This window comes from Marmota marmota, unplaced genomic scaffold, assembly GCF_001458135.2.
Source record: "Marmota marmota marmota unplaced genomic scaffold, marMar, whole genome shotgun sequence".
In the NCBI taxonomy this organism is placed as follows: Eukaryota; Metazoa; Chordata; class Mammalia; order Rodentia; family Sciuridae; genus Marmota; species Marmota marmota.
Window position 1 is genome coordinate 28481999 of NW_025999932.1, and position 27681 is coordinate 28509679.

At 34.2% G+C, this 27681-nt stretch overlaps 1 protein-coding gene across 3 annotated transcripts in view; it reads right to left on the reverse strand.

The window, feature by feature from the left end:
* Stard13 (StAR related lipid transfer domain containing 13) overlaps positions 1-27681 on the reverse strand; it is a 484966-nt gene that overhangs the window by 342282 nt on the left and 115003 nt on the right. The window contains exons 1-2 of one of the 3 annotated variants that reach the window (XM_048800822.1): positions 21784-21964; positions 8272-8406 (exon numbers count right to left, since the gene is read on the reverse strand). In XM_048800822.1, the coding sequence (XP_048656779.1) occupies positions 8272-8301 (30 nt within the window). In that variant the 5' untranslated portion in view covers positions 8302-8406; positions 21784-21964. Of the gene's footprint in view, positions 1-8271; positions 8407-21206; positions 21384-21783; positions 21965-27681 lie in introns of those variants that run through there. The other 2 variants (XM_048800823.1, XM_048800821.1) reach the window with 2 other exon arrangements.

The window sequence follows — 27681 nt, forward strand, 5'->3', positions numbered from 1 at the left end:
TGCCGCAGTCTGGCTGGGCACAAAATCACGAGCCACTCAAGCAGGAACAAAGTTTATTTTTTGAAACTGCCGCCAATGTCCGGTACCGCCCGGGAAGATTTTTTCCACCCACGCGGCCTCCTCCGGACCGCAGAGAGAGCTCCTCCCCCGGAACTCCCTCCTACTGTACTTCCCCAACCAATGGGAACTCTCCAGGAGTCCCGTAGCCGGCCTAGGTGAACAGCAGGAGTCCAATATCCATATGAATGCAAATCTTAACATAATCATATCATCTCAATGGCTAGCTGGCGTCACCTTTTGACCAAAAATGCCATGCATCATATACTTGGCTCTTAGCAACATATTATTTCTCTTGCTGAGAAAAAAAACTTTTTAGTATGAAATCATCCCATTTGTTGATTCTTGGTTTTAATTCTTGTGGTAGAGGTGTCTTATTAAAGAAATTGGGGCCTAACCCCACGTGATGGAAATTAGGGCCAACTTTTTCTTCTATTAGATGTAGAGTCTCTGGTTTGATTCCTAGATCCTTGATCAATTTTGAGTTAACTTTTGTGCATGGTGACAGATAGGGATTCAATTTCATTTTGTTGCATATGGATTTCCAGTTTTCCCAGCACCATTTGTTGAAGATGCTATCCTTTCTCCATTGCATGCTTTTAGCACCTTTGTCTAATATAAGGTAGTTGTAATTTTGTGGGTTAGTCTCTGTGTCCTCTATTCTGTACCATTGGTCTACCAGCCTGTTTTGGTGCCAGTACCATGCTGTTTTTGTTACTATTGCTCTGTAATGGAATATTACTCAGCCTTAAAAAATAACAAGATCATGGCATTTGCAGGGAAATGGATAGCATTAGAGCAGATTATGCTAAATGAAGTTAGCCAATCCCCAAAAACAAAAGCCAAATGTCTTCTCTGATATAAGGGGGGTGACTCAGAATGGGGCAGGGAGGAAGAGCATGGGAAGAAGATTACCTCTAGATAGGAAAGAGAGGTAGGAGGGAAAGGGAGGGAGAAGGGGAATTGCATGGAAGGTGGAAGGAGACCCTCTTCGTTATACAAAATAATACATGTATGAAGATGTGAGGAAAAAAAAAGAATAGTGTCACCTTAGATTAGGTAGAGAGAAGTGATGGGAGGGGAAGGGAGGGGATGGGGGGAAAGGAAGGACAGTAGAATGAAATAGACATTATTATTATTGTGTGTATATATGTGACTGCATGACCAATATGATTCTGCAACCTGTACACTCAGAAAAATGAGAAATTAAATCCCATCTGATTCAAATGTATGATATGTCAAGGTCATTGTACTGTCATGTGTAACTAATTAAAACAAATAAAAGAGAGAAAACTGTGGCAGAAGGAAGTGGCAGAGGAAAGCTGTCAACTCATGGCAGCTGAAAAAAAGAAATGGAGGCACCAGGGACAAAGTATAATCCCTAAGAGTATGTCTCCAGTGATCTACTTCCACCAGCCACTCCCTACCTGCCTACAGTTCCTATCCTGTATTCCATTCAAATTATTAATCCATCAAATGGGTTAATTCACTGATTAGATTATAATCTCATAATATAATAATTTCAGATAGAAACACTGGATAATCCACGAACCTTTGGGGAACACCTCATATCCAAACCATAACACTTCTGATGTTTCCTCTTAGTAAATTTCCATTCACTATCCCCCACCCTATCTTTAACTATAAATTCTCACTCATCCAGGATGTATTTGGAGTTGAGCACAGTCTCTCTCCACTGCACAATCCCATTGCAAAGGTCTTTTTACTCTTTTTAAGTGCTTTGAGAAGTTTTGAAATTTTTAATTTAACAATTCCTAGCTAAGGAACCCACAAGAAACATTTTTCTTGATGACTAAAATGTTCTCAATCCCAGTTCCAAGTTCCTAACACAGAAAATCAACAGTGGATGAACCTTGATATCTTAGGAAGTCATTATTTCTCCAATATTCTTGTAAGAGATGACATATTAGTAATATTTCTAAGCTCTATGTCCATATAACTTGACACAAAAGCAGCAGTTCTTGCAAACTTCTACATAGAACAGGCACTCAATCAATATATACAGATTGACTTATTTGATATGTTTTTAAAAACATTGAAAGTGTGTATACTACTTGTAACTGTGTATTTTCTCTAAATACACTCTTACCATAGTTATCCAATCATTTTCAGTTGCCATCTGGTGCATAACTTTTGGCACAGGCTTGTGATGCACAAGTCTGCAGAGCAGAGAATTTATTACAACAGTCAATGCTGCTATCCATTCAAGATACAGAGGAAACTTCTGTAATCAGTAAGGACTATAAAACAAACTGAATGAAAGTCTTGAATTTTTCAGATATGCCATGTTTAAAAATATTTTTTTACTAATTCAGAGGAGAAATAAATTTGATTGATAGCTGGGATGATTTCAAGGATAACAAAGGCCTAAAGAATGCAGTGGCCACATGCGGCTTGCAAATGCATATTTTCACCCACACAGGTGGGCTGTGTTCCTGAGACAGATGTCGTTTTACACAGAGATGGCTCAGTACATACTAGCTCTGGCAAATATTCTCCCAAGTCTGCGGTGACAAATAGAAGTACATAAACATTCTAGAATAGTTCATCATGATTTAATCATAGAATCAAATGTAAATTAGGTGTTTCATCCTTTATGATATTACTAAGAAACACACATACACAGTAATAGTCAGCCTCTATCTTATGTCTCCTGGGACACTGTGTTTGTACAGATAGTCCCTTGGGAATTGCTGCCTTAGTCTGGTAGCCAAAGTAATTCTGCTTCCTCTGCAGCTGCTACTGGGAAGATATGTTTCACAAACTTTTCCTCATTCCTTTAACCATACAAAAATCCTTTGAACGTCCCCCTACTGAGGAGCCCAGGCAGGGATCCATGAGGTAGTCATTCTAGAAATAACAGCAAGTAAAAAGTAACAAGAGGCAGGATGTCCTCCCCTAGCATCACCACCTGAGGCTTTCCTTCTCCCATATTTCTGTAGCTGCCTGTCTTCTAGCAAAAAGGCTCATTTGCCAAATCCCTAGCCCCTGTTTCATCTCAACTCTTACAAAGGTTATAGATATCCTTTAATTATTCTTCCTTTCTCTAACAAGAGTCTAGGAAATTCACTAAACATAGGTGGCTTCAAAAAGTATAAGAAACATGGCTCAAGACCTGTCTTCTATCTGTCTTATGTCCTGCCAATACTCTTTAAGGAAAAATTAAAAGTATTGACTTTTTTCATCATTGTCTATTTGTTCTACTTTCAAGTAAAACCCTTTAGAAGTGCTGGAGAAGGAAGAGATTTCTTTCTTGGGACCAGTTTTCTTATGTCTTAGGAGTCAAGGAATGGAAGAAATAGCTGAAAATAAAGAAGGGAAGGTGGCAGTGGAAAGGATAGCATGCTGCCAACATCTCTCAGACAAAAAAAGGCAAGGGGTGGGAGGGTGAGGAAAAACTACAAGTCTGTCCTAGATGAAAAACTCTTCTAGGAACTTCTTCTAGACGGAAGTCTTTGTCCCTGACAGTTCTTTAATTCTTGACATTCTGAAACCCAGTAAATTTTTGTGGTATATATCCCTCTTCCTTCTAGTGTTTGTATCTTGCCAAAACATTGGTTCACATGTATCCAAATAGCAATTTCTGTCCAATACACCACAGCAGAAAGGTGCTCTTACTAGCTAAAATACTGAGAACATAGTATGTTTTTGAGAATTTCATGAGGGCATACTATTTTCAGTTGCTTTGCCTAGCACTGAGGTTTCAAAGATGAGTGGTACAGTCTGGACTTGAAATTGCTTCAAGTTCTATGAAGGAAAAGCAAAAACATATAAAAGGCATTAATATGATAAATGCCCGAAGAACACGGACTTTCTATAGCCAGAGCTTGAGAACCTAGTAAAATGAACTAATGTGAAGAAGACAGAAAGGGAATTCCAGGTCAAAGGAGCAAGTGATGCAAATACAAGGAGAGTCAGTAAAGACCTAAGGATCTAAAAGTAACCTGATATGACATTAAGTAAAAGTCAGGGGAGAGAAAGAGGACAATGGAGAAGTAGGTGTGAATAGATCATGAATGGCTTTGTCTGACAAATACAGAAATTTAATTTTCTATCAAAGATAATGTGAATACACTGAAGGATTTTCCCCACAGAACAGAGATATTATCAGATTTAGCATTCTGAAAGATATGATCAGATTTAACCTTTAAAAAATTTGCGTTTTGGATAACAAATATGGGTATTTGCTGCCAAAAGAAGACGACCAGCTAACAGTGTATATTTCAGGTGAAAGATAACTGACCTAGGACAGTGGCATTAGGGACATAAATGCAAAGCGTTATGTTTTTAGAAATGTAGAAAAGATGGATTTGGTGATGATCAAAGTGTATTTAAGGGAGAGAACAGAAAATAGGGTGTTTCCCAGGTTTGTGACTTGAATGATGAATTGACTAAAGTTGCCTTTCACTAAGGAAGGAGATTTAAAATTCAAGACTTGATACATTTAGTTCAAGAGGCATCAGACCAGGTAATTAGAAATGTCATGGCAGCCAGAGACCAAGGACTCTCAGTAGGAGTATGAGGACTGAAGATGCAGGTTCTTGAGGTAGATCATGTGGAACTGGCCAGTCCATACCCTGTTGATCTCTGCCTAGGATACAGCTACCAGCATCAACAGATCCTCTTTGCTCCACACTCATGAGCTGTGAACTAAACATAAATCAAAACCTACTCATGAATCGATGACCTCAGAAATGTGCCTGGCCTGCTCTTTCAGGTTGAAAGCTGAGAGCCAGAACCAGGGTAGTGTCATATTTTCAACTGGGGCCCCTGTGGCCTTGGATTACTTTTTAAAAGACTTCTCAGCTTGGCAACTTGGCCAAATTTATAGTTCACGCCTTGGGCTTTTTGTCATTTCTGTTGACATGGTCTAGACCATCCTTTAGCCATTTCATAGCCTATCTACCCCATGTGATATTTTTCATAAAGATTTAAAAAACACGTCTTCTTTGGTATTCACCATCTTAGGGACTAAAAGCTTGGTAAGAAGAAGGTATCTTTGTGCAAATTAGAAAAGGGGGCCCTTGAGTAGGGCATGTCGTTTATACATGGCAGCTCTGACCTGATGTCTATACTGAGATACCCGGTTCTTGTGTTTGGTGGGAGTATTTAAGCCCAGTGTTAGTCTTGAACTGTTTTTGTAACTCACTTATACTATAGTTACTGTTAACAACTATCATGCTTTACTTTGACCCTAGGGATTGATATCTGAGATGAATAGAAATGAGTTGTTCTACCAAGGTACAAACCATGTTTGGAACTTCAGAAATTTGTACTAAAAGTGCCTTGAAATCTTGATAAGCAATGCTGTAGTTTGGATAATGTTCCCCAAAAGCACGTGTGTTAAAGGCTTGGTCCTCAGCTTGTGGCTCTATTGGGATATAGTGGAGGTGGAGCCTAGTTGGAGAACTTCAAGTCATTGTGGGTCTAAGACCTCAGAGCTCTACTCTTTCTTCTGCCTATGAGGTGAAGGCTTCCTCCATTGTGCATTCATAACACAGAAACAAAAGTAACAGGCCAAACAACCACAAAGTGAAACCTCCAAAATAAACCTTCCATCTTTTTACGTTGATTATCTTAGATATTTGTTACAGTAATGGAAAGCTAATTAACACAAGCAATAAGACAATAAGCAAAAAGACACATGCAATAAGACCTTCATATTCCATTCTCTGTGTAGTGCTAGCCCAGGGGAAACACTGTCTAAAGTTAAGAGGCCTTGCCCCTCAGTATTCAGCAATCACAGCTACATTAAAAAAAAGTATTCTTCAGGCATGCTCTACAGGACAGTAAATTTTACACATTAGATATATTATGGATAAAATTGGATTTTGCAGACTAGTCTGAGAAAATGACAATGATAATAAGTCACACAAATGAACTCACATTAGGCCACCATAAATCATAAATCTGTGCAGAAATATTTGTTTCTTATTTTGAAAAAAAAATTAGCCTATGGCAATCTTTCTCTATCAAGGAGACTCTAAGTTCATGACGTATTCAGAGGAACCAAAAATGAGCCAGCTTTTAGAGATTGTTCCCTAGAGTAGGAAAACAGCAAGAAAGCTTTCATAATCTATTATCCATTTGCCTAAGGATCCACAGGCAGAACACAATCAAGAATTCCTCTACCAAGGGGGCCCCTGCCTGTACTATGTGCTACCTATTTACAGGCAAATATCTTAGAAGGAATACCTATGATACTGTTGGTGGTGACAACAGATAACAGAAAAATATTTTCAGAGGCCAAAATGGATCCCAGTTTCAATATCTGAGGATATATATGTATCTTCTCCATTCCTTGTGTCACTAAGATGACTGAGGACTCAGATTATGATCTTATGAATGTGTTGGGAAATTAAATATTCTCCAATGTTTTTATATTATAACTTATATAGTTATTCTGTCCTTATCCTGAATGAACTAATTTGGAAATAAATAATCTGTCCAAGAATAATTATTAGCTTAGTGTAAAAATTTAAAAAAGGAATGAGAATTTAAAAAATTAAAAAGTACTATTAGGAAAACAACTAAGAGAGGTCCCAAATGCCTCTTTAATAAATTACATTCCCTTAAGAGGCAATAGGCAATGAACTATAGCATCACACTAAAGATAATGGTTTTCTCCTTTTTAACTTTCACTGTTAATCTTAAAAAAAAATCAATTGAAATGCAATAAATATTTTTTTCTTGGGCTAGGAATGATCTAAAAAGAAAGTTGAGTGTAAAAGTTTGATGTTATCTATCATTCTTTACCAAAAGAGAGAATAGATAGGATGTACTATATTTTTCTTTTTTAATTTAGAAAACATTTAAAAAATAGATTTTACTTTTTAGAGACCTTATAGGTTCACAGAAATATTGAGAGGAATGTACAGAGCTTTCCCAAGTCTCCCCCACCTCCCACATGCATACATTCCCCCACCACAAACATTCCCCAACTAAGCGGTACATAGTTGCAACTGATAATCCTATATTGACACGTCATACTCACCCCAAGTTCATTATTTACATTATTCACTCTTGCTGTTGTTCAAAGGATTTTTAAAACATGTATAACAACACGTATATACTACTATTTAGTTCTAAAAAGTAGTTTCACTGTCCTAAAAATTCCCTGCATCAGTCAAATGCTCTTCCCTCCGATTCTCCATGAATTTAGTCAATTTGAGTCCCAGAAGGTTAGAAGGTTAGAAGCAGCTCTCTTAGTTTATTCTCCGTCAGTCTATAATTTGGTTGTGATACATTTGCTCGTGAAGAACAAAGATCTGCTGGGCAAACTGCTGGGCAATCAACGATCTTAGGAATTACTTGTTTCTCTTAACCTTGCCCATAACTTTGCAAGCAATCTCTTAAATTATCCCACTTCAGATAAGTTTTAAAAATTTCTCCTGTTTTCTGTCAGGATAATGCATAATGTTACCTTCATATTTACTCATAAAATTATTATTACTCTTTTACATCATAAAGTAACCAGAGTATCATAAATCAAGAATTATAAGTACCTGTATAAAATCTTGTAAATTATTATTTAACATCCTTATACATCCAATACTGGTAAGGACTTAATATCTATTTTCAGATTCAATTTTTAAAGAGTGAAAAAAAATTTAAATGTTCAGAAAAAAATTACAAATCTGATTAAAAGTTGCAAAATATCTGTAAGAAAGGCTGGTAATTTTTTTTTTATTTTTATTATATCAAAAACACAACAACAAATTCTCTGGGTTTTATTAATGTCCATTATTTAATTAATGTCCTGTAGATGTGTTCTGGACACCTGAACCATGGGAAACAAACCATCTTAATAGGAAGTCTTTTCTAATAATAGCCAAGGAAATGCAACTGCAGCATATTTTTCCACTTATACTGGAGAAATTAAATGAAGTGCATACAGTCCTTTACTCTGGCTCTGCCTGTCACCTTGGATTAATCATTCTCCCTCAACAGTGAAAAGAAATTTTTTCTTATTTTGTAAATATTAATGACTACATAATGTTTGTAAATATTAACAACTTCACATATTTTCATTACAAATTCCCTCATGTTGTAATAAAAAATGGTCTACCATAATTTAAATTCAAAAACAAAATGAAAAGTAAAAAAATCTGTGAATTTATTTTCCCTTGGTAAACAGCACTGTATAAGGGGGTATGATGCTCTTGCCAGGTATTTTGTAATAAAGCTCCTTACCTTAGTTTTTGGTCGAGCTCCAGTTGACATTTGGTTTGGTACACCATCAAGATCCTTGAAGTTTTCAGTTTTGTTCTACAATACTTTTTGCCCCTGATGTTCTGTTTTATAAGTAATCTCCAGGTTTATAGAATCCTATAGAATAACAAATTTAAGCAGGTTTTTTTCACATATAAATAACTTTTTCTAGACAATAATTCAAGTAATTACGGATGTATCAATAAAAATATATTTTAAAATTATAATAGCTTTGAAAATTAATATAAAATGTAAAAATATTCTTAAAGATTAATAATTTTTCCAAAGAAATTTATCCTTAGTGTAATTAGCACTAGTAAAGCCAGAAAACTTATTTATAAACTAAAACTAATTTTGAACTATCAAAGTTCGATATAATACTATACTTGCATATTTGAAAACTTTTATAAATAGCAAGATCAAAGTGTTATAATTGTTATTCATTCATTTCTTAATTGACAAATAAATGCATACATTTATGGTATATGAAAAAATATACATTTATAGCCATAGAAAAATATATATGTAAAACATAACTTCTTTCATTTCTTCCATTGGTTTTTGTGCTGTTCAGTTTCTCCCACAATTGAATTTTGGCAATATATGTTTTAATATAACACTATTATATTTAGTCATTCAAATTTATTATCAGACTTAGACTCTTGCACATGTGAAAAGAATTCGATATTATAGCCACCTTGTTCTTAATTACAACGTTGAATTGGAAGGGCCTAGACTTTAGATTAGACAGACTCAACATCGAGACAGATAAATAATCTTATTATATTAGATTTCAGCCTAATCATCACTGCTTCTGAGAAGTATTGCATTACTTCTGGTAGATATTTCCGTGTATTCCTGTACTACTTCTATTAAAACTTATGTCTAGCATTCTAATTATTGAATAATTAACTACTTCATTAAATTGTAAACTCTATGAAAGTAAAGACAAGCCTTAATTTACTACCAAGCACTTAGCAGTGTCTGAAACAGAGCAATCATTCAATAAATATTTGTTAAATAAACAAGTAATTATTTGTTTTCCGTGACTTTCTTTGTCCCTTCCCTAAATTTTAGTTGATTTTTACAGTTACCACTATGGTTTGAAGGTCCTCTCCAAAACTCATGTAGAAATTTCATTGCCATTATAAAAGTATTAAGATATGGGACCTTAAGAGGTGAGCAGGTGATGAGGACTAGGGCTCTGCTTTCATAAATAAATTAATGCCTTTATTGTAGAAGTGGATTTGCTTAAAAGCAGCTCCCTGTTGCTCTGTCAGTCTCTCATACATGCTTTTTTGCGCTTCCACCTTCCCCTACAGGATGCCACAGCTGGAAGGTCTTTACCAGATGTCAGGACCATGCTTCTGGACTTTCCAATCCCCAGAACCATGAGCCAAATAAACTTTTGTTTATAAATTACCCACTCTGCAGATATTCCAGTAAAGCAGAAGAAAACAGACCAAAACATGGTACTGGGAGAATAAAAGAATGGTGAAGTATGCAAACTCAGTAGCTGGAGTGTTAGGTTCAAACCTAGGCTCTGACACTAACTAGCAGTGTAATCATGTAAGCAGTGTAAATTACTTTCCCTCTTTGTAAATTATTTGTAAAACTAGAATAATACTTTGCATTTCCTGGATTGTAAAGAGTTTATATGCATAAAACACTTTTAAAATACCTGTCACAGGGTAAGTGATGAATTAATATTAGTTATTGTTATGATAGTATATGACATGTAAATGGATAAGGGGATAATGGATCTGTAAAATAGATAAAATGAAGATATTCTCTTTGCTTCAGGAATGATCCTCTGAGGACCATGTGATGTGAGTTTTCAGTAATGGTAATCCTTTTCAGTGTTCTTTTAGAACCATTACAGAGGACAAGCCCCAGGGGTCAAAAGGAAAACACACAAAAACAAAAACAAAAAAACCTGTTTCCTTCTTTGTGGAAAAAAGTGACACAGTCAGAGAAAATTATTAGGTTTGGTTCCTTAGCGAAATTTTTCTTATATTTTTAGGTTCTTCTGAAACTAGAATTTTTAAAGTATATAATTCAAAGGGATTAATTTAATATCTTTTTTACTGCAAATAACTAAACAAGATTTCCTTCAGGCTTCATAACTCCATGGGAATTAATTTTTGATTAATAACATTTTTTTAAATTTTATTCTTTTCTCTGAGTCTTTATCCATTCCTTAATTTTTGTAGTTCATATATTATTCATACAATGCTTCTTCATTTATTCTTCTCCCCTGGCTACCCCCTCCACACACAGAAAAAGTAACACCAAAAAATTTTAAATGCTATCAATATAGTCATTTTCTAAGGTTGCTATGAATAGGTATAAACTCTAGAATATTAGGCTTCACTGATGTGATAAATATCACAGAATATTTTCATCTATATACAAATAAGCCATGAAAAGAAATCAACTATGAATTACAGAAAATGAACAATAAAATTACCTTTCTAATATATGCCTAAGTTTTACAAGAAGAAAGCTTAGGAAAAAAAAATTTCTAAGATATTCACCTTAATGCAAATATACTAAAAAATTATGAAGTGCACTACTGACTATCTGAGGCTGGGGAGATAAGGAGCAAATTCTCGACTCATTTCGTCCTTCTTTCAAAATAAAAGAAATATGAGAATATAAGCATTTAAAATAAGTTCTACTCTTCTAAAATTATGTTTTAATATTTATATAAAATTCAAAATTTAGCATATCATTCTTTAACTTCCTCATTTGCAAAGAAGAATCCTACTAATTATCTAATTTAGAAACTGAAGACTAAGATAGTGAACTTTCTAGAGGAAAACAAAATATTTGTATTTTTAAAATTCATGTATTAAAATGTTTAGAATATTAACCAAAATATCTCCTTACTTTTTGTCAGTTAACTGAATATTAATATCCAAAATAATGTAATAATTAGTTTGGGATTTCCAACTATAAATGAAGTTAAGCTTAAGGTCAGAGTTTAGCATATGCTGAACATTGTCCTTGTTATTTATTTTCATGTAGATTTATCTTACATGTCAAAAAAAAAGTTTGTGTAATTAACCTTCAGAGAACATTAAAAACATCATGAAAAAAATCTAATCATATGATAGCTTTTCCCAAGCTAAGCTAAAATAATTTGCATTGAATTAATCTTTGTCAATATTTCTAAGTCAGTTCTTCCTATAATGGAGACTAATGTACTTACTGCTGAATGACTAAAAATATATCACAGCACTCCAGATCTGAGAAACAAAGAGGCCTTCCAGTTTTTCATATATTCTATTCCTTCTTTCCCTTCTCACTAAGTACCATTTATTTAGTGATTTAACTTAGTGTAGTGAAAGCAGGTTGCTGTCTATATTCTTATCATGATTCCTCTTATTATTTTGTCTGTGTGACCTCGCAAGTTACTTGACCTCTCAATGTCTCTTGTCTCATTAAGGATGTTATCAGAACCTACTCATAAGGTTTTATTTGTTACTTCCCATTTTATTTTTAGCTCATATTTTACCCAAGACACAGCCAGGTCTTCAGGAAGCTAAAAATCTAATTATGTTATATTTTCTATGAGAGCTATGGACTATATCCTTTCTGATGGGTGAAGTACTATTAAAAAAATCAACAGGGATCCAACATGAACACACTAAGGAGAAAGTTAGAGCCATGTAAATCGAAGAACCCAAATGTCTTTATGTCAGTGTGTTCCACTGACAATGGATATAGAACTAATGGAATAAAAATGAGATGTGAGAATACAAGGGGATCACATTGATGTCCAGTTCTACCTAGTTACATATAAAACACACTTTTGAAATCTCATGCTTTTTTTTTCACTTGTATATAGTTAATTTAGTTATCTTCATGTTTCACTCACTTAAAGGCTTTCTTAATAAAAGCACGTCTTTGGAACCTCCCAATTCTTGTCTCTTCTCATTTAAACATCCATTCATTCACTCATATGCCAAGCATTATCCAAGTACAATGAAAGCAAAAGTGAATTTCACACATTTTCTTAAAGATTCTCATCTAGGGAGAAAGGGTCGTGTAGACAGATAATATTACAATCCAAACTATGTACCAAATGGTATGGGAACATAGACAAAAGAGCAAATTATTCTGCCTAAGGGAAAAGGAAAAGTTCATGGAAGAGGTAACCTTTAAACTCAGTTTTAAAGGATAAATAGTACTATTTCAGGGGTAGAAAATCCCAAAGGCATAAAAGCACACACACACAAAAATACAGCATATTCAAGGCACTGTGAGGATTTTTATCTGACTTCATCTGATGGTGCCTAGGGAATAATGGCAGTAAATGATGTATGAGGGTGAATGGGGGACCCCCAGATAAAGAAGTCAAACATTAGGGAGTTTGACTTTTTTGCTGTAAGTAATGGGAACGCTGTGGATTCTATTTTTATGGTTGTATTTTACAAAGGAGAATGTTAAAAAAAAAATACAGGGAGACTGTATAAATACCAAAAAGTTTTATGCATGGATAATAGTCACCAGTATTCCAATATTTCTTAATTTGAGATTAACTTTCCCTTACTTTTGGCTCCCTCCTTTGTATGTGTGCTTTTTCAAAATAATATCTTGGTTTTACAATAGATACAGGAAAGTACACAAAACAGATGCATGGCTTAATGATTTCCCCAGTGATGCTGATCTTTATTATGAGGACTAAAAAGAAAGCTCTGGGCACAAATGGCAGCTACTATTATGCTCTTTCTTGATACCAGTCTGAGAGATACCCTAGATGCATACTTCATTATAAGGTAGTTCCCATTACATGAGGGTCTTTTTTCTCTAATTACTCTAACTTTCTAAAACGGAAGGACATATCTTATACTTACTTTATATTAATCATAATACTGTTCAGAACTTTGTATATTTAAAATTTCAAAAATAATTGATGAATGATCAATGAATAGAAATAAGTAGACCTATAACATCACCATAGAAATGCTTTGGGACAGGCAAAGAAAAATCTAACAATAAACTTAAAATCACACCTTTTGTTATTTACTTTTTACTTTCTCTATATTCTCAGATTTCTTACTATGAATAGAATGTTTCATTATTTATGTCCTAGAATCTTCTACCATAAACTGTTAGGCCTTTAAAAACCGTCATTTTGAGGAATCAGGTTTTTGAAATATCTTCCTTGGACTGGTATGCAAGATTAATGACAGTCCATAACTTAACTGGATGATAACACTTGGCTATGTGTAAAGATGTCTCTAAGTTTTGTAAAAATGCTCCACAAGACAAGGAAAAATAGTAAAGACAGAGTGTAAGTTTTCTGGGTGATTCAACAAATAAACTTCGGAGTTCAACATAAAAAAAATTCACTTATCAATTATTTAGTCATGAATCCTTGTTTTAAAGATGTTTGAAACCATGTTTGATGTTTTTTAATGCCTGCATTTTGTGATAGTGTACAATGATATAGAGAAAAAGATCATTTTCTAACATTTTTTTAAGAGAGAGAGAGAGAGAGAGAGAATTTTTAATATTTATTTTTTAGTTTTCGGCGGACACAACATCTTTGTTTGTATGTGGTGCTGAGGATCGAACCTGGGCCGCACGCATGCCAGGCGAGTGCGCTACCGCTTGAGCCACATCCCCAGCCCATCATTTTCTAACATTTATTTTATACATAGAATACATAGTAGAAATATTAAAAGTGATTATAGAGTTTCAGTAGTCTTTTAGATATATTTTTCTTAATTTAGTAACTAAATGTCTACTGTAAGCACCATGAGAGTAAGCACTCTGCCTGTTTTGTTGTTGTTGTTTATTTGGTACCAGGGATTGAAGTCAGGGATGCTTAAGCACTGAACCACATCCTCAGCCCTTTTAATTTTTGAGACAGGGTCTCACTAAGTTACTTAGGTCCTCACTAAATTGCTGAGGCTGGCCTCAAATTTGTGATCCTCCTGCCTCAGCCTCCTCAGCTGCTGGGACTAAAGGTGTGCATCATAATGCCTGGTTGGATTGTGCACACTGTTTTAACATTTATGTTATAAAACTTAATTTTATTTCATTGTTATGTAAATTATGATCATCTGCTATCAAACTATTTACTAGAGATCAAACATTGACTCCAAATATGGAAAGTGAAGAAAATTAAAATGCATGGTTTTCTCAATGAAAGATCTCATTTTTTTCTAATTGATGATTTTTCCAAATTATGGACAAATATGAGAAGCAAAATGAGTTGATTACAAAAATCAGAATATGGTTAGCAAAAATAAAAGTTAAAAAAGCACAGAATATAAATTTTAGCCACAAACCTTCCTTTTGGCTTAATATTGATGCTTTAAAAACAGTTTAGAATCATTATTTAACTGTAATAATTTCAAATTAATACACTTAAATAAATGATATGCTCTATTTTAAATTGCACCACAGAGAATCAACTGCAATCAATGATGTATTATATTTTAGTAATATAGAACAAAAACCTGAAAGCAGAAAATTGAAAGTCAGTTTATTCTTTTGATTTTTTAAAATAATTCAATTATATGAATGAAAGAGCTATAACAAAGGCCTGCTTTAAAAGGGGAGGGAGTTCTTCAATATAGTTAGTTGTTTTGGACTAAGGTCAAATTTATTTTGAACATAAAAAACTTATATTCTTTCTCTTATCACAAAAGCTGGAGTAAATATGTTCCAGTCCTCAATAAGACTATTTGTGCTTTGGGGATAAAGGGAACTTTGCACCCTTATTTATGGCTTCTTCATATTTCTCTATAATAACCCCATTCAGGGAAAGAAAAGGCACATTTGTTTTACTGATTCCATCTAAGCACATTATAAAAGGCAAGATAACTGCCAGAAAATCTATACTTAAACTATTGGAATGTGGGAGGATTGAGCAATCCCATATAGAACACATAGAGGTCAGACTTAACATCTCAGTTAGGCTTCATCAGGATGTGAAATAAGAGCATCTGGTGATTTCTGAGACATTAATAGAGTAGGGTTATGGGAAAGTGACTCTAGGTTTCACATTTCCTTTCTCACTGTGTGTATGTAAATAAATTCAATATATATGAGGTTAAATCTGTGACACAGAATACTGAAAATTGCAGAGGTGAACCAGGATGGAAATGGTGAATAAGATGACTAAATTGTTTGCCATTACATCACATACCATTATATTATATATATATATATATATATATATATATATATATACATTTTATATATATATNGTAAATTATACATTACAGGAAAAAAAAAAAAAAGCAAAGAACAAAGTCATCCAGTCACAAGAAGCTTAGTTGGACGTGTCCCTCTAGGTTGTGTGCATATATACACAATATAATCCATGTGTATTTTTAAAGTAAGGAGATGAGGTAATTTCAACAGTGCAACATCATTTGAATCATTTCTGGTCAATAAATGTAAGAATGTTCCAAGCTGTATTTGTTTATTCTATGGGCTGTGAAAATGAAAATGAACTTCCAAATGAAGAAAGTCAAGCTCAGGGAATAGATTATTGGATTCTCAAATATATTTTCTTATCCCAGGAAGATCTCCTATTGGATATGAGAATGTTTTAAATTACTTGTTCTTTATATACTGCATAACTATTTTGTTCTCTTAGTAGGGTAAGAATTAGGTAGACAATAGGGATGGGTAGACATAATAACTAAAGCTGAGTGTCTTGTGTTGAAGGAGATTTCAAGTCTATCTGGATGGAGAATCCTAAGGGCAAACTTAAAAGGGAAAACCTGACAGAAAGCCCTTCAATGAATAGTCTACTATAAAACAACTTCATTTTCCTCTTTAAGGAAAGAAGAAATTGCTTCTGTCATCACACTGAACAGGAGAACTTTCATTTTATGTCTGATGACAGTCTTTCCTCCAATCCCTGTAACAAATTAATTATTAATATGCTGGAGCAGATCTCAGGTCTCATTTTGTCATATAGCCTTCTAAGTGAAACGGCATCATGGTATTATACTATAGGTTTGTTAGTAACAAAATTCAAGTGGGTGCTATTCACATTGTAGCTGAAATTTTAGTCTAGGTTGTTTTATTAAATTTTATTTTAGGTTTATAAAACCTATTTCAGGATGCATTAAATAGCAAGAGAGCAAATACCAAAATGTCTGACACCTAAATCCTATCGATGATAAAACTGTTTCAGAACAACTGACCACGGTTTTCAATAAAATGGACAAGATGTTAACATAGCTGAGGCAGGTCATTATTTCAAAGGTTTTGCATCCTAGTTTTTTAAGGTAGTGTTCTGCATTTAATAGAGACCAAATCAATGTTTACTAAATTAAACTATATTATGAGCAGCAAGCTGGAAACTGTGCTTTCTGAAATATTACTGCTATGTAGACAAGTTATGGCTCTTCTCTCCAAAGTTAAAATGGCCTTTCTATATAAATAACTTTATGAATAATAACAGAACATATCATGTATCACTTTATACAGTATCTTTTTAAACCTGACAGGAATCTCCCAAAGTGGACATCTTGTTTGATCAACAAGGGAAATGGAGACTCAGAAAAAGGAAATAATTTACTCAATCCACCTACCCATGCAGGAAGTAGAGGATTTGGGATTACCTCCTGATCATTCAGATCTTTCTACAGGACACCTACAGACCTGTGGGCAATATTTTATGTAACTGTTCTTGACATGAAGGTGACAAATAAAACCCATTCTTTGGTAAGCATATTTCTTTGCTGATATCTATAAAACATAAATAAAAGGATAAATTTCTTCCTGCTTGACTATAACATATGTTTGTAAGAGTACCAAAGGTGACATATTGATTTTACAGCTTCAGTACTGTGGAAACTAAACATGCTGGTCTCTCAGAAGGAAGAGCAGAGGGTGCTTCCCCATGCAGAAGATAGATTTAGACAAACCTTAAAGAGAACCAAGGGTATTTCCCAGGAAACCACCTGTGGCAAGGGGGTATCACTTCTAAGAAGATCCACAAACACCTCTAGAATCAAGACAAAAAGCTAATGTTGTATCTTTCTGGTTGCTTCTGATGTATGGAGACAAAAATGGTGATACTGATACGCAGAAAAATGTCCCATTAAAAAAAAATTTAAATAAAACACATCTTCCTGTGGAGAACTAGAAAAGTTGAGTAAAATACAAAAAGGATTTTTCTGAAGTTATCTTGAGAGGTAAGATCATGAAGAAGGGTGCAGAGAAGTCTGCTTATATTCAACTGTATTTTGCCTGACTTATTTGCCATTTTGGAAACTGTTCCAGAGGCTGAGAAGAAATGTAGAAAATGATAGCTAATAAGAAGATTAACTGAGAAGAGCTTTCAGGAGTCCTATGGTTCTAAGAAAATAAAAATTTAAGATTTTAGGGTCCACTGTGGAGATCTGAAAACACCTCAGGCTTTTAGTTGGTACACATAAAGGATCATCCTAGGAGTAAGAAAGAGTCTGAAATAGACCAGGCCTAACAAAAATGGAAAAGCAATTTGAAATAATCTCAACCCTTCATTAGATTAAGGTGTTCTGCTTATAGCTTATTTCCCAATAGATGCAAAAGTAAATCTTTTATAAAAGTGCAAAACTTCCTTCTGAATACAATTTTTTGTGTGGACAAAAACAGCATTCCATTCAGAATTTCTATGTATACCAAAAAATATGAATAAGATAAAGACAATAGAAATAAGATGTATAGATAATCCAAACATAGGAATTATGAGGCACAAACTATAGAATTTCACTAAAGCAGAATCTGTACATAAGGATGACATGAAAATTCTAGAAAAATATAACTCAAAGTAACTGGAAATTTAAATTAAAAATTATAAAATATAGTCATAAAATTTAAAGAAACTATGATTTAGGAATAAACAATATCAGTGCCAGATCTATAAAATGAAAATTAAAAACAGCAATTAAATACCAAAATAAATGAAGATATTTGCCTTGTTTATTGTTTGAAAAACTCTATATTTTTAAGACGTCAATTTTCTCCAAACTGATGAAGAGATTCAACAAAAACCCAATTAAAATCTCAGCAGGCTTTTGGAAAAATATAAACTTTGATTCTAAAATTCATATTAAAATGCAAAGGATTTAGAATAAATAATTTCAAGAAAAAAGAATATGTCTTTCATTATCTTATTTCAAGATTTGTAAAGTTATATTAATCAATATAGTGTGGCACGGGCTTAAGGAAAGATGTATTAATTGAACTAAAGAGAATAAAGATTCAGAAAGTCAATTGATTTTTGACAAAGGTGCTATGGATTTAAAGGATGACCTTTTTTTTAATATATATTTTTTTAGTTGTAGATGGGTACAATACCTTTTATTTATTTATTTTTATGTGATGCTGAGGATTGAACCCAGTGCTTCACACTTGCTAGGCAAACACTCTACCATTGAGCTACAACCCCAGGCCCAAGGATGATCTTTTTTGAATACATACAGAAATAACTGGATTCCTATTTTGAAAAATATGTATATTGACTCTTGTTATTAAAACATACAGAAAAATTACTTTAAGTAGATCAGAGGCATAAATTAAGTACAGTCCACCCTTTGTACCCATGGATTCCATGTTCATAGATTTAACTGTGGATGGAAAATACTTTTTTTTTTTTAATATGTTTACTGAACATGTAGACTTTATTTTTTGTCATTATTCCCTAAACAATAGAATAAAATAACAATTTACATGGTATTTTTTTACATTGCATTAGCTATTTTAAATAACCTAGAGTTGATTTAAAGAATACAGGAGTGCATACATAGGTTATGTGCAAATATCATGCCATTTTCTAGAAGAGGTTTGAATACCTGCATATTTTCATATTGGAGGAATGTTCTGGAATCAATCCTCCAAGGATATCTATGGAGGACTCTACATAGTGAATACTAAAAAGAGGATCTTATGGATAGCTTCATGCTAATGAACTTGAGTATCTGGATAATTACAAATACCTAGAAAAATACAATTCACACTCCTCTTCAAAAGACACTATCATTAAAATGAAAACTACACATTGGAAAAAAAATATTCACAACATACACCTCTGACAAAAAAATACTTATGTAAGATGTGAATAACTCCTACAACTCAACTAAAACCAACAACTCAGATTAAAAATAGGCAAGTTTTGTACATACAGGTCACAAAAATGAGGTAAGTCCATATGCTCATCAATGATTAAAACTGAAGTCTGAAAATACTAAGTGTTGCTTTGTGATAGAAAGATCTGGCATCCCTTTAACTAGAAAACAGATGTTTGAAGAGTGCAGATGTAGATGGATTGGTGGCAATATAAGTGTTCTTGGTTTATGCTCAATAATTCTTTTTTCAATAAGGCATGAGATAAAGCCATTAGGTTGAGGAGGAAGTCTGTAATTTGAAGAAGAAAAAAATGAAATATTTCGTTTAGAGAACGAAAATGAAATTACTAGGGAAAAGCAATAATAGGGCTAATCAATGTAGAAAGCCCATTTAGATGTCTACCCAATTGTTAAGCTGCTGGGAGCAAGCACAAAAAACATAAATGCACGAGAGTTTGTCCATGGTTTGTGTTTTGCCAGGAAAGTTAAGTGCTGAAGGTCAAGAGTTGAGGATATTTTCACAGGAGTGACTTAATTACCACTATTTCTGAGAGTTATGCAAATTACAGTATAATGATGATAAAATGAAGTAATTCCTCAATTTAAGGTTGGTTGGATATGAAATCCAGGAAAGATGAGAATATATAGAGAAGTTAAAATCAGAGAGATGGGGATTAGCCAAAGCTGAAATATCCAATGATGAAATACTTATTCCTTCATTCCATACATTCATTGTGAGGTCTAGATACTATTTTTCTGTCTTCCACACTAACCTTTTCTGGCTTTAGCTGTGACCTTCGCTTTCACATGTTTTCTATTATCCTCCACTATGGTTTTCCTTTACTCCCTGCACATCTTGTCTCCTTGTGCCATTTCTTAGCACTCCTGAATGATACTGTAGTGTTGCCCATAACCCCCGTTGGCTTTTACATAAATATGTGCCATGGCATTACTCAAGTCCGGATGGCTCCCTTCACAACATGTACTACCAAAACTATTAAAACGACTATTGCAAAAAACTCAAAATAAACAAAAAACTAAAATGTCCTTATTTGGCCACTTCAGATCATATAACTCTTGTAAAATCTGCAGGCCACCCCTCTTTTACAGTTTACTTTAAAGTCTCTATTCCTTTTGCTCTTTCACAAGTAGCATTTTAAGAAGTGCTTTGAAATTCCAAAAATTGTCCATCAAAGCTGAAAACACTTTCTGGGGGAACTAGGCACTTTGCACAGAGAACACTTTTAGAATTAGTATAAAATTAAAAGAAGATGGATACAGATTCACAAAGATTTTACTTTTTGCAACATACTTGGCTGCTCCCCCGTTGGACCTAAGAACAAAGCCAATGTACTCTGAAGCGCCACTAAGATCCACCCCTAGGAAAAGTCCATACAGGCACAGGGGCTCGCCAGTACAGCACAGAAGTGGAAAAAAGTCAAAATTTTCTTCGGGTACACATTTGCACAGGGGGCTTTCCCTTAGTTAACAAAAACTGATAGTGTCCAAAGCCGTACCCTAAAAGGTTGAAAACAAAACTGCTCATTCTGACAAAAATAAAAAAAGGGAGTCAAAGTAAGTAAATTACTTTGTGACATCCTTCTGTATTTAACTTAAAAATATTCTCGGTTCCACATGAATAGCCTATTGGCCTGCGCGACACCCATCTTCCTTGCGACTCCCCAAACTTCTCAGAATAAATGTTTAAAGGAACAACGGGGTGGGTCAAGCAGGCTTATTAAGACTTAGAGGGAAAGTCTGGGACCGCGCCCAGCGCATATCTGGATCGCTAAAGATTACGAGGAAATCTACAGCTCGAGTTTTTACCTCATATAGCACTGACTTTCCACAAAGATTTCCAGAAACCTGACTCCCAGCCAGAAAACCGAACCCAGTGGGCGGGGAAAAACACACACAACACTTATTACGCCACCATTTCCGCTTTGGCGGAACAGCAAACGTGCAAAAATGGAGAAAGACATTCGGCGGCGGGAGCCGGCATCCTAAAACTGAGCAAGCGCAGGGAAAGAACCCGCCCCGCTGCCCCTCCTCGCAGCTCCCGCCCAAACGTGGCGCGAGCACCGGAAATCAGGGCCTGCAGGCACCACCCCGGGCTTCCGCCCCAAGGCCCCACGGTCGCCGTTCGGTTCCGGTGCTAGCCCCGCCCTCACGCGGGAACGCTCCCGAAGTCTTAATATCCGGGACGAGAGGCTGGCGCCCGCGCACATTTCCGGCTACGGACACGAAGGAAAGGATCCGGTGACGCCTGTTCCCATTTCCCCAGTGGCCCAGGCTCTGGCTCTCGGTGCTGCAGCGCCATCTGGTGCTGAGTTTCTCGCTGCCCGCGGAGGGGGCGCGCGCTTAACTCTCCGAACCTTCCAGAGAAACCGCGGCCGCGACTTGCCTTTCTCTCTCCCGCCCTTCCCGCGAGGAGGGAGGGACCAGAGGCTCCGCCCCACTGAGTTCCCGCGCAGAATGCTTTTCGCGGGGATTCTGAAGCGGAAACTGCTTGTAGGAGAGATGAGTACCCCAGACGGAAAGGAAATTTGTCTTTCATAGTTTCAAGCCCAGAAAAAAATAGCCCTCCCCCGTGCACTGGGCCTTTCCCTGCCCTACCCACGTCACTTTTTTTTTTTTTTTTAACTCTTTTGGGACCTGGGAGCCTCTCTTTCTTTTGCACTGTGGAGAGATGGCACAGGCTTTGTGGCGTTGATTAGCTCCCGCTTTTGTTTCCATTCGTCTGTTGAGCTGGTGTTACAAAATCGTGCGGGGTGTTCCAGACCCAACAGCAGAAAATTTAGTGGAAAATTTGCTTTAAAAATTATCCATGGAGGTTGGGCGTGGTCCCGTATGCTTGTAATCCCAGCGACTCTGGAGACTGGGACCGGAGGATCATGAGTTTAAAGCCAGCTTCGCAATTCAGGCAGGTCTTAAGCAACTCAGCTGAGATCCTGTTTCTAAATAAGAGACGTTAAAAAGTGGGGCCTAGGGTTGTGCTTCAAAGGTTAAGCACCCTGGGTTCTATCTCAGGTACAAAAAGAAAAAAAAATCCTCAGAAACTTTGAATATAGATTTGTTTATATGGAACATTTCTTTTAGATAAACAGGGAAAGTAAGCCCTTCAATTTTAGCAAAATCGAGATAAATGTTTAATTCTTGTCTGTAAACATTTTCCTGGAAGCTGAAGCGCTTACATACAGTATTTAACTAGTTTTCGCTGTTTTTTTTTTTTTTTTTTTTTTTTGGCATGGTGCTTTCTGTATCAAAATATGTAGTAAAAGGGAATAGCCCTTATAATTCTGATATTAACTTGCCATTAGATGTTTGTTCTATACTATTGGTTCTCAAAATTGTGCATGAGTCAGAATTCTCTGAAAGGCTAATTAAAAGATTGCTGGGCCTCAACTACATAGTTAATAAGTGGGAGGGAAGATCTGGGAGTAAGTAGAGCAGGATAATAACAGTTCTTAGGTGATACTGATGCTGTTGGTGTTAAAACTAATATGGAATAACTTAAGAATTCAGGATTGCTTTGTCAAGAATGAGTGCCCTTTTCTGTGTATTGCAGGGAAGTGGTACTAGGTTAAATTGCTGATTTAAAAGTGGATTATCTTTAACTCCATGAAGGGGAAATAATAAACTAAGCTCTAGATCTAGGAAAGTTGTTACATAAATACTTATTTAGGCCACTAATTCATATATGTATGTTCTATATATGATAGAGGGTGCTGTAACATCAGGTATATTAAATATTTCAGTTATTGTGATGTAATTTCTGTTGTTCACATTAACTGTTGAAAATTGGTAAATCAGAAATGACTACAAGTAAGGAGAAAAGAGTTTCAACACTTTATTTTTTACCGTTTGGAAGATGACAATTTTTCAGTTTCCTTTTGCATCAGGTGATAGTTCTTTGTTTCACTGAATCATCTATCCCTTACCCCCTATACCATATAAAAATGTACACCTCAAAACTTATTTATGTTGTTTTCAGCAGGCCTTTTAATCTGTCAAAGCCACTGCATTTATTGATCCCTACCTATGAATAAAGCATGCTTCACTCTATAAGCTTCATCCTTGTTTCTAATAGAAATACAAATATTGTTAGATAGGTTGTTTTGTTTATAACTGATGATATTCCTAAAACTGATAAAAACTTTGGAATGTTTGTTCTAGTAGGAGTGACTTTACTATAAAAAATAACTTTATCTCCTTGGTTTTCAAATTAATGTATCTGATAATCAATGAAGACAACAAAATGGTGCTTTTGCAATGATTCAGTAAGATTTCCATTAAATAAATGCAATTTAAGAGCTTCACTAAAGTGTGATGAAAGAAATGAATTCAATATGAATTTTGCAGAATGAATTCATAAGAAATGAATTCAATATGAATTTTGCAGAATGAATTCATACTATTTATTACAAAGTTACATCAGATCAATGCAATTGTACCTTATATTTTTTATTAAATAAAATTAGGTATTAATTACACTGGCTTTTTTCCTGTGTATTTTAAGTCAGTCCACTAGATTACTTCTATCTCTGTATCAGATGCTGATTTCCCTAAATCAATTTTTCTTTAAGGCAAGCTTATGGGCTTTAAAGTCCTTAGGAAAAAATGCAAGGCTCTTTTTCTGTACTTTAATATGAATGAGCCCAGTTTCATAGACTGGTTTTTACTCACAACAAAGGACTTCTTAGTTTCAACCTACTGAATGAGTTATTCAAGCTTACTTAATTTGGTATTAATAGAGTAAAATTATTGTATTACTACAAATAACTGAGGAGTCTAACTTACTATGCCATTAAGTGGTCTGGTGCCATGTCTTTTGGAAACTTTGAACACTCTTGCTCTGCATGCATCCATACCTGCAGGCTATTGGAATTTCCCTAATATCAAAGAGGACTGTTTTTATGCCTGTGTTATCAGTGTTACCTGGAAATGTTGGTTATTTTTAATTATTACTATTTTTTCACTTATTATGTTTTTAGGATTGTGTGAGGTTTTATATTTATGCATTGTATTATATTTTTTGTAATTGCTAAGTGTTATAATCTGGCTTTAAAAAAAATACCTAAATTTCACGTTTGTTTTCTTTTTTCTTTTCCCCTCTCACCTGAATGAACCTCCTCCGTAACAACAGCAAAGGATAAAAAGAGGGGTTGTATTGAGAAGAACTGTCCCAAAATCATGGCATTGCCCCAAGAGGCTGAGTACCTTGTGTTTGAGTAATTATTGATTAGCCATTTAGACTAAACAGAGAATTGTATATGTTCTGTGCTTTAATTGAAACGAAACTTGTAATGAATTCACTAATGAAGAGGGGAGAACTGTGATATAAAGTCTATCTACTCAATAGTATTGGTACTTACTGTACTTGGGGAACACTATTAAATAACTACTTTCTTGACTGAAATTATTTCTGACATATTTATTATGGTTATTAGCATTACCATTTATCCTGGCTCATTTTGTCAGTTAGCATTATATGAAATGATGTAGTTTACTTTCAGCCAAATTTTGATGGAGTTTGATGCAGTAATTAGATTAGGACCCCACTGTCAAGATTGCTTTTGAAAGTAATTTCTATTAGCAGTTACTATGGGGGGGGGTCATATTTTAAATTTTGTTTTCCCTCTTATTTTCTTACAACACAATAAATACATAAATGTATTTGTAATGAACATCTGTGGAAAGAAGCATTTCTCTAAGAAATGCAAAATAAGTTGATTCAGCTGACACAGATGCCTTTAATATTATATATAACTTATTATTATTATTTTTAGCTGTAGATGGACAAAATATCTTTTTATTTATTTATTTTTATGTGGTGCTGAGGATAGAACCCAGGGCCTCACATATGTGAGTAGCTCTCTACCACTGAGCTACAACCCCAGCCCTTACAGATAACTTTTATAAATATTGTTTTTGCTGCAATCAATTGACTTACTAAATTTCTCATTTTAGCCTAATAATACTGGTGCTCATATTTTGATTTAGTGTTAGACCAGTTTTTGTGTCTTTTATACTGGCGATGCATCATATTGTTAGTTACTGCCAGGTGAATCTCTATAGCCTTCATATTGCCTTATAATGGTGTTTTAGTTTTCAGATTTTCTAGTCTTTTAACTTTTTAAATTTTAAAATCACATTCAAATTGTCTATTATTTCAAGCTAAGTTATTCTTTGGAAATAAGCTTGAATTAAATATTCTGCTGTCTTCATTTCATGGGCATGCTCCCTTATGGTGAACTAAAATTGTTGCGTTGTCAGAATGTTAACATTTCTTATTTGTGATCAAAAGAAGACTACTTTTGTGCATTTGTTACATTGGTAATTGATAACAATTTTATATGTAGATAAGTTATAATAACTTAAATGAGAATATTGACTGAGCAGATGATAATTTTTTTGATTAGCACATCATAAGACATGGATAAAATATTTTATTTAATAACAAATTAAAATATATCTAAAGTTTCCATACTAATTTCAGCAATGTAAGTTTTAATACTTTAGAAAAAGTAAAAATATCATGGTATTTATATATGGTTTTAAAATATTACCACAAAAATAGCCATTCCAAGTAGATTATTTACAACTGTTTATGTTTCATTGTGATTATTAACCATGCACATGTATTGCTCAGAATTAGTCATTAGCACTACTGAAATGAGTCTAGCTTTTCAGTATTCTTGATGTTTTACTTATATAGATGTAACTGTTATGTAACCTCATTTTTGGGGTACCCTTTATTGGTTTTTTGCAAAATATGTATTGTTTGCATAATTATGTTTTTTTAATCTTTTAAAAAATTTTTGATTAGCATTATGTGCACATATTAATGGGTGTGTGATATTTCTATATATACATACAACTTTCATGGATTAATTAAATCCAACCTCCAATTATTCATTCTGTCCTACCACACCTTTCCCAACCTTTATTTTGGCTCCACTGTCTTAAATGTGTTTCTATACCAGATGGAATTCAGTCCCTTTAAGGGAACTTCTACTAAACCATTTTGTGTCAAGTACAATAATGTCTCCACAACTAAAATTCCTATTGTACAGAATTCTGGATATACTTACTTGTACTTTTTCTACAAGTGTGAGCATTTAGGATGTTATGTAAAAATATAAGTAATTTTTCTTGAAGATAATTTTTTTAGAATTATAATAAAATATGGGATCCTGAGAGAAGAAAAGGAGGTGAAATATATAGCAGAGCAAGTGCAGATATTTTTGTAATGTAATTTGGATGGAATATAGGAAGCTGAGGCAATTAAACAAAGGAAAGGAATTTAAATTGGAAGTTCAGGACAAGAGCAATGTTCTCTATGGTCACTTATGCATTGGCAGTAAGTTTTCTTGAATGTAAAACAATGAAATAGGAAGGATTTAAAGAATATCTTATACTATAATTTTCTCCTTCAAATATCCTAAGCTAAATAAGGCAAATGAATAATCAAAAAGCATTGACCATTTGATGGAGTTACAAGGGAAAATGTTTCTTACAATTCTTATTTATAGCAAAGCAAAAACACATTCATAATCATTGTAGAAGACTTGTGAATTAAGGAAAACCAAAAATATTTTTAGGAAGAAGGGATACATAGTTATTGAATAATGGTAATTATTCTCATAAGATATTTTAAATGTTTTTAGTTGATTTATGTAGTGAATTGTCTGCCTTTATTTTAAGTTTATTAATGATTATAATTTCTTAACCCTGCTTTACCTATAAGGTCCTAATTATTTCCCCTTTATCTTATGAAAATAGATTTTGAAAATATAGCTATCATGTTGCTAAATAATGCTAAGTGAAGGATTAAAGTTAAAACAACTCCAGTACTAGACAAAAAATTATTAACTTTTATTGTAATGCCCTGAATAAAGTATGCCTGAGGAATATTCTATAAGAAGAATTGTATATCTTTTATTTAAAATGAGTAAAATAACACATCAAAGTAAAAAAGAAGGTAAACCAAAATAATATAAAACCAAACATCACAGAAATCACTGATGAATAGCTTATCTCTGTCCCACTGGACAGTTTTAAAGCAGAATGCCTTCAGGGAGATAACATTATGTGAAGTGATTTTTATCTCTACTCTAAAAGGGAATTTCCAGCAAATTTTGCTGATGGAGCTCCATAGTATGTTCTCAGTGAGCACTGGTCATTCCCTCCTTTTTAACAAGACCTGGATCTCAGTCCTGGGAGGGTGTTTGCCTTTGATACTATGTCCCAAACCTAGGGATACTGGCTGCTTCTTATATTCTAGTTCTGAAAGTTTTTT